Raw genomic sequence first — 15,764 nt, 5'->3', positions numbered from 1 at the left:
CAGTACTATGTCTATAAGTCTAAAAGCCACATTTAAGACTTGTTTTTAAGAAATTCTAAAAAAAATTTAGTGTGATGTAACCTCAGTGCTATCAGTCTCGGAAGCCCGAGTTCCTGGCTTATTCATGTCATCCTTTTCCTTCTTCTCTACCCACTATTTTAAGTTCTTGTAAACCGTGTCGAGCTCCATTCTCATGGAGATGATGCGGTATATAAACTTAAGGTTTAGATTAGATTAGATTAGATTATACAATGTGGAAAAGGGGCCATTTCTCAAGCCACTAACAGCACCATCATAGGCATACATTGGTGCTTTAAATAATGTTAAACCCACTCAAAAGGTGTTTCTGTGATAATTTAAACTATTAATACAAAATTGTAATGCCACAAATTTCTCTTGGGCCTTCTCTCCTCTCCTGCCGTGTTCGGATATTGCTTTTTAAGTCCCTTAAAATTGTCTCCTGAAGAAGGGAATATACCTGAAACTGGGCACAGTTGAGCCACATTTGCCTGCGGTGAAATTTGCACCAGGAACAATTACAAGGAGAACCGTTGAGCAACTGAGGAGTACCCGAGATAAGTTCTATGAAATCGCTAGTTTGAGCACCTTTTTGGTTTGGTGGATTACAATTTTGTATTAATAGTTTAAATTATCACAGAAACACCTTTTGAGTGGGTTTAACATTATTTAAAGCACCGATGTATGCCTATGATGGTGCTGTTAGTGGCTTGAGAAATGACCCCTTTTCCACATTGTGTAAGCCAGGAACTCGGGTTTCCGAGACTGATAGCTTTTACCTTTGCACGGAGATTACATCACACACAATTTTTTTTTTTTTTTTTACAATTTCTTTAAAACAAGTCTTAAATGTGGCTTTTAGCCTTATAGACATAGTACTGACTTGTAACGCACCATTTCCAAAAAGGAATAGAGAGAAGCCTTTCATTATCATAGAAAAATTTTTTGACATAGCTGGAGTTCTTTGTGGAGAGATAAGTCCAGTCTCAACACTTTGCAATTGATAAAAGCTGTTGGAGCTAGTAGATTCTGTTGTGATCTTTTCACAGAATATTTTACAATTGCTTAATTTAAAAGCAAGGATCATAAAATATAATAAAATTCAGATAGGGAGGTGGAAGGGAGGGACAAATGATTAAAAAGATAGGGATTGGTGAAGCGGGTTCTGAAATAGCTTTGCGCTATAGGAGACCCCATGATCCCTTTCCCTAAATTAGACCTCTGATGTTCCTCTTCTGGTTAGTGTTAGTTTTTGAAGTTCAAGAAAACTCCCTGGCACATGGGATATTGAAAAGAAGGTCTTTGACAATTAAATTGTTTTGGTGTGAAGAGGAAGTGGTTTTTGTATATCAGTGTAGAGCAGTGGTCTCAAACTCAAACCCTTTGCAGGGCCACATTTTGGGTTTCTAGGTACTTGGAGGGCCTCAGAAAAAATAGTTAATGTCTTATTAAAGAAATGACAATTTTGCATGACATAAAACTCTTTATAATTTATAAATCTTTGCTTTTGACATATGATCAAGAACCTGCTTTATTTTACTTTTGTGATTATGATAAACATACCGAGGGCCTCAAAATAGTACCTGGCGGGCTGCGTGTTTGAGACCACTGGTGTAGAGTGATCTCACCCGTTTTGAAGAAGCGAAGTGATAAAGTATTACCCTTGTTTTCTTTCTTGTTGATATATTTCACCACTAACATTAGTATTGCGTGAGGGAAAGAAGGCACAGTGTTGTAGAATTCTCGTAAATGTCCTAATTAGACAGGCTCGGTTGTTAAGCTGAAACCCTGTAGCAAGGCCTACGTATTGTTTAGTTACAGAGTTTTCTGCAGTTAAACATACTGTACATAAGTTCTTGTAATTTGTTGTGAAAGTATCCTTTTCATTTGTTGCTGTAGATCGATGGGCTGCCCGTACTCCGACATTAATCTCAGCAGAGAAAGCTCCTTACCTGACCGGCTCAGTGGGGAGAAACCATTATCCAGCAGTAACATGCAGAAGCCCAAAAGACCAGAGATGCCAACACCTCCCATAGACCCACAGCCAGACTCTCCACAGTCTAAGTAAGCCCACATCTTGTCTCTGCTCCTGGGTGCAAATCCAGGCTCTTACCTTAATTGTGTCAACACTGAAAATCTTTTTTTGCTAAACGAGAAAAGCACAGACCTTGACTCGAGAAAAAATGGCAACACTTACACAAAAGAGGCAAGTGAGATGTCTAAATCCAACGAATGAAACTGCGTTTATTGGTCCATAACAAAGAGAAACACTCTCGTTGGTTGAATTAATACCACTTGTGGAGGGTAATTTTATAACGGGGTACCTTAAGAGTTGTCAAGAAAAACCTAAAGTTTGAAAAACTGTGTGAATTGAAGTTTTTTTCCCCACGTACACTTTGGTGTAGTAATCTACCAATGGCGTTCCAAACACTCAAGCATACAATGTATTCTTGACATAGTCAGGATAAAGCCTGCAATGCTGTCTAGAGGGTGACACGGGGACAAATTTTCCCCATCCCCATGGGATATCTCTATCCCCATCCCATCTCCATGAGCTCTGCCCCTGCCCCATTCCTGCAAGCTCTGTCCTCATCTGCACAAGCCTTGAACGCTTTTAAAGTCATAAGTGTTCGAGGCTTGTGTGGTTAAGGCAGAGGGACAGAATCTGCGGGAACCGGACAGGGATATTGAGATCCCATGGGGATGGGGATGGGAACAAATTTGTCTCCATGTCATTCTCTTATGTTCAACTCCTTGCAACAAGCTCTCACACTGCACTCAGTGCATTTAGATGACTACACTAAAGAGTACGAGTTTAGCTATTAGTAAAGTATGTTAAATTTCTGTTATTTTCCATAAAAAAGTGCAGATGTTGATGGTTCATTTAATAAAATACTGCTAGAATTTTTGCTTAAAATGTCATTTATTTGATGACAGTAGGTGGTTTTCCTATTCTTTTCTGGTTGTAACACTTCTAAGGAATCCGATCCCACTTGTTATAATAAGCATATTGGAGACGTTGGTGTCATTTCTATACTGATTTATTGTTCTTTTTTTTAATAAAAAAAGACTTGGCATAAAATGTCTTTTTATCATCGTTGAATGTGAAAACATAACGTTATAGCTATAATACCAAGAAATTTGCTCCATTAAGCAAAAATAATAGCATATTTTAAGAAAAATGGAGCCTTATGTAATCAGTGGCTTTGAGGGACCCCAGGATGGGCTTTAAAATTTTTTTAAAAATTATTTTCTGATCAAGCACAATTAAATTCATGGGAAAAACTTCAATTTGCACTGTTTTTCCATTTTTAGGAGTTTCTGGACAACCCTAAGGGTACCTCCTATGTGAAGTCTACATAAGTACTTCTTTTTTTTACAGATCTTTATTCATTTTGCATCATATAACAAGTGTAACAATAAATAACAGTTAAAATTGAATACAACACTTGTAACTTTATCATATTCAGCATTAAAACATTATAATTTTAACCCAATCCCTCCCAACCCAACCATAATCTATGCATTCACAAAACTCCTATATAATATTCTTTATTATTTGTATAAATATTAATAAAATTATAAAATCTCCCTCCATCCCTTCCTTTTTATTGTATTTATAATGGAAAAATGGTATCTATTCATTACAATATCTTGTCAATGGCCCCCAGATTTCATTAAATTTATTATAGTTCCCTCTTTGTATAGCAATTACTCTTTCCATTTTATAAATGTGACATAATGAATTCCACCAGAAGCAATAATTAAGTCTACTCCAATTTTTCCAATTAAATGTGATTTGTTGTATGGCGACTCATTTTTAACTTATTTTATAAATATATACCACATATACTCAAATATAAACCCATCTGAATATTAACCGAGAACATTTTTCCTTAAAAAAAAAAAAAAAAAGGAGGGGGGGAGGTGAATATTAACTTGTGTATAAAGTAAAGGTTTATATTCCAGTATTCCTCCTCTTCCCTTCCTCCCCTGTTGTGTCCAGTATTCTTTCCCTCCTCTGTGGTGTCAGTCATGCCTCCCTTTGCCTTCTTTCCCTGTGGTGTGTCTCTCTGCCACTATCTCCCCCCCTACTCCAAGGCCTTACTGTACCATCCTGATGGTATAGTGGTGAGTTGGGGTAGGATCAATAACTCGCTTCTGCCCATTAGTGTCTATAGTGAAAATGGCTTTACATCCAGCTTTATATGTATAATACTGATCAATTAAAAAAAGTATTAGTTTGGCATGATGCTGAACATACTGTATAAGGTGTTTTTTTAATATTGAGCTCTGATTATTTCCCTAGCATTTTAAAGACCCCCCCTGACCAAGCTGGCCCTCCTAGTACCATTATAGTTGCTTCCTTTCCATATGCTGCTTTCATAATCTTCCTCTGGAGAGGACCCATCAGTGGGTCCTATGCACCGATTGAGGCACATTTTTTTGTTTTGATTTGGTTAGAAAATCAACCATAGCAGACGGTGAGGGGTCAGTTGGTAGTAGCATCCACAGCCTTTCGGAGCAGTCTGAAAACAGTCAAGACAAGGACTGGCCTGATGAGGAACCATTGGTGGACAGCAAACTGAAGCCTAGAAAGTAAGTGTAATCTTCTTTCACAGGGAAACTTGGCTTCCCATCTGTCGGGCAGCATTAATTTAATTTAAAAATTTGTATCCTGCAACACACACAACAATTCTGCGTGGGTAACAGCAATACATACATAATAAAATAACAAACAACATAAAATCACTAGTACTATTTCATTATAACACAATTCAATATAAGTCATAACAATGAAAAAAAAAAACTAAACCAAATAACATGTGCTATTAATCAAACACTCAGTCGAATAGCATGGTTTTCACTATTTTCCTAAACTGCAAAACATGCAATGCTTTTTTTTATCTCAGGGGGCAATGCATTCCAACATATGGGCCTTGTACGGTCAACATGGTTTTACAAAACCTGAGAGTCTGACTATATTCATGGATGGCACTTCCAGGTACATCTTATCCACAGACCGTAGCATCCGTGTTGGTTGATAGGAATGCAACAAAGAACGCTGTACCATTGGACAATTGTCATTTAAAAGCTTGAAAATCAGGCACAGAACCTTAAATTCCACACGTGCACCAATTGGCAGCCAATGCAAATTCTGTAAGATTGAGGTGATATGATTAAATTTTGAAGCCCGCACAATAATTCATGCAGAGGCATTTTGAGCAACTTGCAGAACCTGAACATTTAGGCAAGTCGAGATACAAAGCATTACAGTAATCGAACACTGCGCTAATTATCGTCCTGAAATTATCTGCGGCGGAGAGAGAATCTCTCAGTCTGTGCAATAAACAAAGTTTAAAAAATGCATGCATCCCTGCTAATCAGCATATGAGAGAAATTTTATTTACAGTTTAGTATTTCTTAAAGTTAAGGGACAAATACTTGCATATGTACACACAGAATGGTTCAGCTGCATGTCTTGTAATTTATTCACAGGGCATGCCTATGCACAGAATAGTTCAGTGTATCACTATTTCCTCATGGATTTCAAATCATAAATTGGCTGCTCCTTTGTGCATACCCAGTGGTTCACTGTGTGTTACAATATATTCACTGTGAATTTATGTTTGCAGGCTTGGTCACTCGCATACCTACATACGGCTCCAACTTGTAAAGCAGGAAGATGATGGGAAAGGTTGGTTGTTAGAAAAAGGGATATTGGTTTCATTTGTGAAAATCTATTCTCCTCATTTGGAACAAGAAGTAAACCTGTTAAGGTCTTGAAGGAGAATATTCCTTTCCTTTTTCATATATGCCAGAAGTGGATTAAGGCCATCCTGCCAGCAGATAGAGACTGAGAAAAATGCTCAGAACTGACTTCATTCCCCTTATAGTCTTCAGCTTTTCAGTATTTCCCTGTCTCCAGCAGATGATAAAGATATGTAGACTGGTACGACAACTTTGAAAGCAAAACCTTGAGTCTGTTCTCCTTCAGTAGAACTAGGACAGTTTTGGGTGGTTTCCTTTTCTGATGCAACAGTCAGTTTAGCAGATTTTTTTTTTTCACTCCCTCCCTTTCATCTGAACTGACTCCTTAGAATCTGAGGTTTTACAATTAGTAGTGAAAGCTCAAAACCAAAAAATAACACACTTGCGTGATTAAGCGGCACAGGGTTGCTCAGAAGCAAGAAATCCTTCCTCCTAAGTATAGTCAGGATGCTTGAAGGTTCTCTGTAATGACAAGGGCTTGCCCACAGCCGTAACTGAATTAAAAAACCCCAAAAAGAAACAAAACCAAAAAACAACACACTTGCGTGATTAAGCAGCATAGAAGTTGCTTGGAGACAAAAAATCCTTCCTCCTAAGTATAGTTATGAAGCAGAACAGGCAGGTGTAATATATGAGTTAGCAATATGTTGTCATGGCTTTCCAATCTTTGCTGGCAGAGACTTTAGGACAACTACAATGATGATTTGGCTGGAGATTTGTTTCCCCAACAGAGGTCAGGAATCTGGGACCACAGTTTGGAGCATGGTAGCTAGCAGAAGAGTGTACTAGGATCAGTAGATGTTCTTTAGCGTCCATCCAGACCGGCACAGAAACGGTTGGGTTTACACTTCTCTGCCTGCAGGTGGAGACTGAGAACACTAATATTTGGCTATAGTACAAGTGGACTGTGCAGTCCCTATTACAATCAGCCTTTTCTCAGTCTCCAGCAGGTGGAGTGGTAAGATTTTGCAGACTCTGCTGAGGTTTGTTTTGGGCCTGTTGGATCTGGTTAGGGAATTTTTCTGGTCCCTTTTGTTGTTTGGATAGAGCTTGGGGAACCCTCTTGGGGGTCCTACTGACCTCGGGGGTGCCACACTTGAAAGGGTTGAGTCCCTTCTCCCATTTCCCCCACCTCCACAGGTTTTCTGTATTTAGAGGAGTCTTGCCACCTATACCGGCACTAACTACAGTTTAGAGTGCCATGTGGGGTCTGCTTTAACTTGAGACAGTTGGTAAGCTGTGAGAAGTTTAAAAAAAAATAAACCACAAGAAATAAATTGAGCATAAAGTGGTTCTGAAGCCGCCGTTTTTTGTATGGCATTGTATGTGGGTTTTTGGTGCATTCAGTATGAGTGCTTTGAGAGGAAGCACAAGTGTGTTTTGTGTGGGCACCAAGCAGTGGTGGCTGGCGGGTGCACAAAATGTTCCAGCCGCCTCGAGGAGGTCCCAGCTTCGCGTGTTGGCATGTACGTCTCCCCTTCGTGTACGTACCGCTCATCGGCTGGAGGCGCTGGTGACACCTGGGCCTCACCTGCTGCCCACAGCAGAGTTTCCTCAGCTACCGGCGGTCTGGCAGATTCGGGGTTGCGGACCACTGAGGAGGCTGGGTATTCTAATGGTGTTTTAGCGACGGGGTCGAGTTTGGCTTTGGTGCCACATTTGATTTCAGGTGGCAGTTTAGTGACGGTGCTTCCCTCAGTTTTGGCTGGAAACATGTCCATTTTGCCCACTGCCTCAGGTGACCTTCCTCCTGACTTAAGAGAACAGGTCTTAAATGGGTCTTCTGCTCATGCTATGATTTCTAGTTTACTGCCGGGGTTGCTGAGCCCTGATTTTGTTAGCCATGTACAAGGCTTATTTACAGGCAGCTGAGGGTTCTGCTTTGGTTTCGGGAGTCATCTGGGGGGTCTTTCCCTTCCACAGCCACCCCGTTCATTCTCCTGCTAAGGTTACTTCTATCCGACCTCTCAGCCATCATCCAAGCAGCCGCAGGTGTCTTGGGACGAGGTTTCTTTTCTGGCTAATCTATTTCCTCCGGTGGGGAAGGGACTTAGATCTTGGGGAGGATTTTCCAGATCCGTTAGGGGGGGTCTCATGTTTTGGAGAGAGATTTTTTTCTAAGGCGCAGGTTGGCGAGGACACAAATGTGTGCATTTTTCCTCTATAAGAGTTGTAGGAGCTCATTCTTCAGGTGTCTTCAGTTTTACACTTTGAAGAGGCAGCTAAGGACCCCCTCGTGTAGTGGACCCTTTTCTTGGATAGATCCAGTCAGCATTCCACTCTTTCCCTATGCTTCAGGATATTCGGGTTGGTAATGCATGCTCCGTGGAACATTCCGGACATGCTTGCTTGTTTCATTTGACTTGGTCCATGGCCAGACTACCGCATTCTAGATGGGGGTAGAGATACCTTTAAGTTTTTTCTGTGGTGTCTCGGCTATTGCGTTCAGACATACCGTGCCAGTGAAAGGCAGCTCGGCCCTGAGAGATCCTCGGAACCGTAAGATGGATAAAACAGTGGAATGTTGTAACATGGCGGAAATCTAACTTACATGCTTTACACCCCTGTTAGATCCCGCCATTTCATGTATAATTGTATCGAAAAGGACGATCCAATTTACAGAACTCCTGGGTCCGCTGAACATAGAGCGTAGGACCCTATGGACATCCAACTTGCGCAGCTGCCTCTGCTCCAATGACCCATCCCAACTAACCAAGACCAGGAGGACCACGGACTGAATGACATGAAACGGCTAGACCACCTTCGGAAGAAAGAAGGGAACCGGTCGCAGTATGACCCGCTCCCTAGGAATGCTGAAGAATGTGCACCTCTTTTCTTTGCAATGTGTGTGTAGCTTTTAGAAGCTGGTGCTGTGAATTGAGGTGGTGGAAGGATTGCTAGAGGAGCAGTGAGTGCACTCTGTTCTCAGCTTCTCTGTAGCACACACTGTGAGCCACATCTTGCACTGAGAGAAGATTATCTAGGATGTGGAACACTAGTGACTTTCAGTTGGTGCTGCTAGGCCCAGCTTCTGTGGGAGAAAGGCCCATGGTAGTGGTTTGAAGAAATGGCAAAGGGAGAGAAGAACCAAAGAGTCCTCCATGCCTATATCTGCAATGAGCTTTACAAGTAGCTCTAGAGATTCATATACCCATGAACTAAATAAATAGATTTGGACTTGCTAAGCTGGATTTTACAGTCTGTCACATTCCCACTTCTTTTTTCTTTTAAAAATATTTGTAAATCGCAGTATGTTATAGGGAGATGTAAGCTTGCAATCCAACTGAAGACACCATGGGATGAGATACTGTTCTTCCAACTCACAATCTAATCTAACTCCTTTGCTGTGTGTTTTCAGGCAGTATAGTACAATAACTTGTTGGTACAACCAGGTGGTCCCTGATGCACCGATATATAGCTAGTTACTTAAACACTTTAATTTTATTTTTTTTTTCTAAATTCTTTATTCATTTTTTCATCTTACAACAAGTACACAATATTACATCATTTAAAACTTTAATTTTTTAATTTTCTCCTCTTACTCCACAATTGGAACCAAGCTTTATTGGGCTAGGGTGCCAAGAGCTTTGATATGCAGCTACTTATGGTTCCCTATCATCTTATATGCTTGTTCCCAACTTTCAGTGGTAATCCTTATTGACTCTGATCCTCAGCCTATGTCTCCCTTTGAAACCCAGCTAATATGAAGCTAAGTCTGACCTAGGTGTCTTCACCCAGGGACTCTTGAGTCCTACCTTCAGGACATCCTCATCCCTGGTTCCTAAGGCCTCCATATGGAAGTATTTGCTGATTATGTTTTTGGAAGCTGCACTAGACTCCATTTGGACCAGCCTGTATCACAAAATTTGAACCACAGTATAACTGCAACACATTTTGGTGGTTAGAACAGAGGTGACAAGCTCTCAAGCCACATTGGTCTGGTGACTGTGGCAGGCAATCTTGTGAGGTTTTTTTTTTTTCCTACTGGGGGGGGGGGATCCCCAGCAGCAGCAGCTTCAAAGGAGGGCAGGAAGGAGAGATCCCTGTTGGCAGCTTCGACAGAGGGTGGAGTGCAGGAAGGAGGGATCCCCGCCGGCAGCTTCGAGCTGCCATGCAATATCCTCGGCGGCACCAGTACCGCATACCCCCAACAAGTGGCTTGCGTGATGCTGGGCTATGCAGTCTCTCCTACAATCAGTTTGATCTCAGTCTCCAGCAGGTGGTGTGGTAAGCCTATGCAGTCCTGTTCTATTTTTCTAGGCCTTTCCTTAGGAACTTTTGGAGAGGATAGGCAGGGGCTTTTTCAGGACTTTTGATTGCTGGACCGAGCTTGGGGGCCCGCAGGGGTCCCATTCAACTACAGGGATGTTGCATAGTAAGGCAACTGAGTCCCTTCCTCCATTCCCTCACCTCCCCTATTTTTATTTAGATGTGCCTCAGCTGTATGTTTTGCCAGCTGTATGTTTCATTGAAACCTTTCCCCCCCCCTCCCCCGGCGCATAAGGCAGAGCCATTCAGTTTTTACTTGTGCCGTTTTGAAGGGAAGGTGTCATTAATTCATTTTTCTCTCTTCTAGCTAACTGGAAGTTGTATTGAGCCTGTCTCACGGTTCACAATGAGCACTTCTTGGCTGAAGAAGTGCTCAGTGTCTCCCGCTGAATCTCAATGCGGCCAGCGTGTGTTCTTTTTGTTCACAGCCTAGTCAGGATTGGCAAAAGGGATTCCCCAGTGGCTACAATGGGAAAGTTGGCCGCCGGCACTGGGAACGCCTGGGATTCCCCAATTGCCCTCAGCTCTGGGGCTTCCCCAGCTGTTACGGCTGCTGCCAGCGGGGTCCAAGCTTGCAAGAGTACCATTAGCAGATGGGTAGACAACTGTGTCATGGAATATTGCCAGAACTCTGCCTTATGGATATATAGTTACAAACAGTATTGCTAACAGCAAAGCAGCACAAGGCAGCTTGTTGATTAAAACCTCCAATCCTGGGTTTTTCTTCTTCAAGATTATAATTGCCATTCACACTGGTTGTGGAATTTAAAGGTTGTGAAGTGATGACGCTTTCTTTTCTGGCTTTGTATTACTTTTTCTTTTTTTAGTGACTGGAGGTTAATGATCCCTTTCTCTTTCACCTTCCAGATTCAGATTTCAGTTTGCAGCAGGCCCTCCATCAGTCTGTTTTTATGTCTTCACTCTCCCCAAATCCAACCCATAGGGTGCACCTCTGCTGGGAGCAGCACTGCAGACTGCTACCTGAAGTCTCCGGCTTCACTGCCAGGAATGTGTCAAAGTGGACAGTGGAAGAGGTGGGGTCTTCTGCTCTGTCTGTTTCAGTTTGGTTAAATAAGAATTGTTTGGGTTTGGGTGGGATTTTTTTTTTTTTTTAAGCTTAAGCTAACACCAATAAGACTCCAAAATTCAGCCTGTTAATAGAGCCATGAGACCCAGATTTGAACCCTACTTTAAAATTTTTTTGCAGTTCTGAAGCGTTAATTACTGGTAAGGAAAAATGGTCACTTGATCTCTAGGCAGTAATAAAAGGTTCATATCTAAACAGTGATCATTATTTCCCCTGGAAATTGTACAAGTGGGGATGGAACTGTACACATCAACCAGGGATAGATTAAACGAGTAAATATTTATTGAAATATTAATATAATAGTGAATTGTCTTATATCACACCATGTCATGGACCCGACACAGTCTGTGTTTCGGCGTTACAGTTTTGGTTCATTGTTATACTCTAAGAGAATATAACAATGAACCAAAACTGTAATAAATAAAGAGAACAATAAAAATATATATTTTTAAAATTTCATCCTTTAGATGGCGATTACACCCCTGATACAGGCTCAAACGCCAAAACACAGATCGTATCGGGTCCATGACATACAGTGAATATATGATAGAGACTGTTATATTAATATTTCAATAAATATTTATTCATTTAATCTATCCCTGATTAAAGTGTACAGTTCCATCCCTACTTGTCTTCCTATGGGATTTATTTCCTTGTTTTTTTTTATCACCATTTCCCCTAGCCATATTCAGTTTATGAGCAAGTTGTATTGACTTTCTGACTCATGTGACTATGTATATAGCACAGTAGCTATATACATAGTATATGTGACCTAACTGCTGTATAAGTGTTGTGCTGTGTTGTTATTGCTAGTGACAGCAAAACCACACTCCAAAATTTCTTATTGTTGCTCTGAATTCACTTTGGTTCAATTTTCTTATTGCACATATAGGTGGCTAATTTTGTTCAGCGTTTACCTGGCTGCAAAGAACAAGCGGCCATCTTCAAAGACGAGGTAAGTGACATTATTTGACATAGTATCAGAAGGTAAGGACCTGTGTGAGCCAGCTAAAAAGTCCTGTAATTTCAATAACAGTCATTATGGATGGCATGCGTAAGTTGATGCAGTTATCATGTACAAAACATTATTTCCTTATCAGCACAGCTACTCCCCTGGGACATGAGTCTGTTCAGGGTGCCTCCTGCCTGTTATGACATGTAGCACCTTTTCCCTGGTTAGCTGAGCAGCATCTACAGACCAGCCATCTGCACTCCTATGGCTCGCCTCCATTTTGGTGGAGCTGGATGCTTTCTGCCTGTCAGCACAGTGCCATCTCTGGTCAGCTCCGGATTTGCATGGCAAGTGGAATTCCTCCTACCTGTTCTACCGATGAATTCACGCCAAAGAGCTCCCTCTCTGGCCCTGGAAGGTGTCCTTTCTCACACACTCATGCCCAACAATTCTCCCTTTCTATTCTCTCCCTCCTATGTCCCAAGTTAGTGCCTTCTTCCTCCCTCCCTTCTGTGTCCTGAGTTCGTGCCCCTCCCTGCCTTCTAGCCTTTGTCCCAAAATCGTGCCCCTTCCATATCCCAATGCACTCCTCCTCCTTCCCTCCCTACTCCTTTCTCCCTTTGTCCCAGATCATGTCCCCTCTTTCCCTTACTTGCTCACTTCAGGGCCGTACACACTTCTTTCAGGGCCATCCAGTTGGGCTGCTCCTTCTGCGGCAATTGTTGTATAGACACGCCGATCATGACTTACCTACAAGCCTTCCCTCTGATATCAGCTCTGACGTCGCAGAGGGTTCCGGGTCAGCCGTGTGCAGCGTGAAAGAGCCACTGACGTGTCCCTGTAACAAGTGCTGCTGAAGGCACAGCCCACCTTGAAGGAGCTAACTGGGATCCCTCGCTGACCCAGAAGGCTTTCCTCTGATGTCGGCTCTGACATCGGAGGGAAGGTGAAATAGAGACAGGAAAGACAGTCCAGGATCATGAGCAAACAGTTAATCATAAGGGCTCAGCATTCTTAAGGTAAAGAGAGAGCATTCCAAAAGAGAGTCCTGAACAGTTTTGATAGTAACACTGGCTGTGTTTTCTTCTGAAAGGCAAGTGCTAGTTATCTTTCTGTAACCTCAATTTTCCTTTGACCTCACAGCAGATTGATGGCGAAGCTTTCCTGCTTTTGACACAGACAGATATTGTCAAAATCCTGAGTATCAAGCTGGGTCCTGCACTGAAGATTTACAATGCTATCCTCATGTTCAGAAGTGCAGAAGAGGACTGAGAGAGAAACAGAGCGAATCGCTGAACACAGAGAAGGGTTAGGGTCAGGGATAAAAACATCCAGAACCGAGCAGACTTCCATTCCGAGGATTCAACAAGTGCATCACTGGAAGCAGGTTCCTCGAGTTGATCTGTAATGAATGATGGGTGGAAAACAGAACAGGCGTGCCGCTGCTTTAAAAAAGGAGAATCTAACTTCTTGGACCAAAGGGTAAATTTGCAGTCTACCTTATGAAATTTTGCTCTTTTGAGACTTAAAGATTTTCCAATTCTTAAGGAAAGTCGGACTGAGATTTGAAATTAACTTGAGTAAACCACCAAACGCACCTCTTTGATTTCATTGTAATAGCATCAATAAAGGGCTGATCTTTTTGATACCACCAGCTCTTCAAGGTATTTCTCTGCTTGTATAAAACTGAACGAAGCATTAAAAAGGAGTTTGAACACAGCTCCCTGAACATTCTATTAATTGGAAAGGCCTATCAATCTGCCTCCAGATTGGTCTATACAAACCTTTGTTTCTTCATTCTGCAAGTTGATGGAGACGAAAAAGAAAAAGCGGTCATGACCCAGTGTGTTGAGTGGCATGTGGCAGAAACTCCAGCAGGGCTGAAACAAGTGACCCTTTCATAACAGACTCCCAGCGATTCTCTGACAACTCCCGTGAGGCTCAAGGACACTATTACATATGCAGTGATAAAGCTGCAGGCCCACATAGGATGACAGATGCCTGGAAGCGTTGATACCCACAGTTTTGGTTGAAAAGTATAGCTGAATTTCCTCAGAATAAAACAGTCAATAAAAGCCTTTTGTCTCCAGCCAACCTGGTTAAAATCATTGCTCGGGATGCTCTGTGTTTTCTCTGTTAACGTTTTATTGACAGAAGTCGGTAAGTCCTCTATCTTCTGCTATTGATGTAAAATCTACACAGAAGGCTACATCTTGGGTCTCCACAGGTGTGTGAACTGGCACACAGTATGTGTGCGTTTCCAAGCTGATTTGCAAGATCTATTTTAAACCCTTCTTGGAGTGCCTTGGATAAGATAGACTTTTAGAATGTAAAAGTGGGGAAAAAATTTTATTATATAAATAAATATATATATTTTTTTTGTGGCAAGAAAGGGGAGTGCCCCTAATTCAAAACGAACAGTCTGTCTACCCTAACTAGCAGGCAAGCAGAGTTGTATAGATATTTCTGACCAAAGCACTGACTTGTCTAGACTTCGGCTACACACCCGATTTTTTTTTTTTTTTAATCTGGGAAATTTTTTCATAATTAATAGCAACATAGCTGGTTTAGTTGCAAGAAGGCCTGGTGATCCATCGAGGCCAACTTTTCCTTGATTGCCTAACAGATCTCTTTGTAATCCAGGAGGAGGTGGGAAAATTACTGCAGCTGTAGCCTATTTTAGAGATTCTTGCTTATCCCTTAGACATGGAAATCAGAATCACAGATTAGAACTACATTTCCTGAGCATGTACTAAATACCCCCTGTGGACTTTTTTGGAAAAGTATTACTTTGTTCCAGTTTTGAAGGTCTGAAACTTCAATACTGATCAGATATTTGTCAATTTTGTACACTTACTTCTGCTGGTCAAGTGACTGAGCTTTGAAACACATCCTCTTATCCTAGTTAAGAGTGGTTCGTCACCATCTCCAAATTTACCGTATTTTTTTGCTTCATAAGACGCACCCTAGATTTAGAGGAGGAAAACAAGAAAAAAAGTATTCTGAGCCAAATGGTGTACTAATATATTTAACAAAATATACCAAGTTCTGCACCCAGCCCCCCCTCCTTGCCAGGCTCTGTACTCTGTCCCACTACCCTGCCCTGTCCCCTCTCTGGTGGTCTAGTGGTAGGAGGGATCCATCCCAGCTAACTAACAATTTTTTACACCCCCGATACCTTTTTAAATCCCTCCCTCACTAGATGGATATCTTGGTATTTTAATCATCCCCCGGTACCTTTTTTAACCCCTCCCTCCCTAGACAGCTGTCTTGGTATTTTAATCATCTCCCCTCCCTGGTACCTTTTTGAATCCCTCCCTCCCTAGATGGCTGTCTCCTACGGTATTTCCTGGCCAGCGGTGCACAGGTCAGGCATGCGGAAGTTAGGTGCGAGCTTTCCGTGCTTCCGCCTGGCCCTTCGAGAACTGATGCAGCAATTCAGAAAGCAGCATGGGCCCAAGTAGGAGCGCAGAAAGCTTTGCTCCTGAACTCTGCACGCCTGACCTGTGCGCCACTGGCCGGGAAATAGGAGACAGCTAGCGAGGGAGGGATGCATGCTGGACCACCAGGAAGATTTTTAAAAGGTACGATGGCAACGGCGGGCATGCAGGGTGTTTTAAAAAGGTGCAGCAACGGGCTTGCGGGTGGGAGATGTTTTTAAAAAGT

At 42.0% G+C, this 15,764-nt stretch overlaps 1 protein-coding gene across 9 annotated transcripts in view; it reads left to right on the top strand.

The window, feature by feature from the left end:
- The window catches only part of L3MBTL3 (L3MBTL histone methyl-lysine binding protein 3), an 88,553-nt gene extending 73,398 nt beyond the window's left edge, over positions 1-15,155 (top strand). For 8 of the 9 annotated variants that reach the window (XM_033955414.1, XM_033955411.1, XM_033955412.1 and 5 more), the window contains 6 exons: positions 1,918-2,082; positions 4,483-4,617; positions 5,655-5,716; positions 10,927-11,093; positions 12,039-12,101; positions 13,242-15,155. In XM_033955414.1, coding sequence (XP_033811305.1) covers positions 1,918-2,082; positions 4,483-4,617; positions 5,655-5,716; positions 10,927-11,093; positions 12,039-12,101; positions 13,242-13,370 — 721 coding nt within the window. In that variant the 3' untranslated portion in view covers positions 13,371-15,155. Of the gene's footprint in view, positions 1-1,917; positions 2,083-4,482; positions 4,618-4,931; positions 5,024-5,654; positions 5,717-10,926; positions 11,094-12,038; positions 12,102-13,241 lie in introns of those variants that run through there. The other variant, XR_004540388.1, reaches the window with a different exon arrangement.
- Positions 15,156-15,764: the final 609 nt, after the last annotated feature.

This window comes from Geotrypetes seraphini, chromosome 8, assembly GCF_902459505.1.
Source record: "Geotrypetes seraphini chromosome 8, aGeoSer1.1, whole genome shotgun sequence".
Classification (NCBI taxonomy): Eukaryota; Metazoa; Chordata; class Amphibia; order Gymnophiona; family Dermophiidae; genus Geotrypetes; species Geotrypetes seraphini.
Note: the sequence above shows the minus strand (reverse complement) of the source record. Positions and strands in the feature narration are given on the sequence as shown.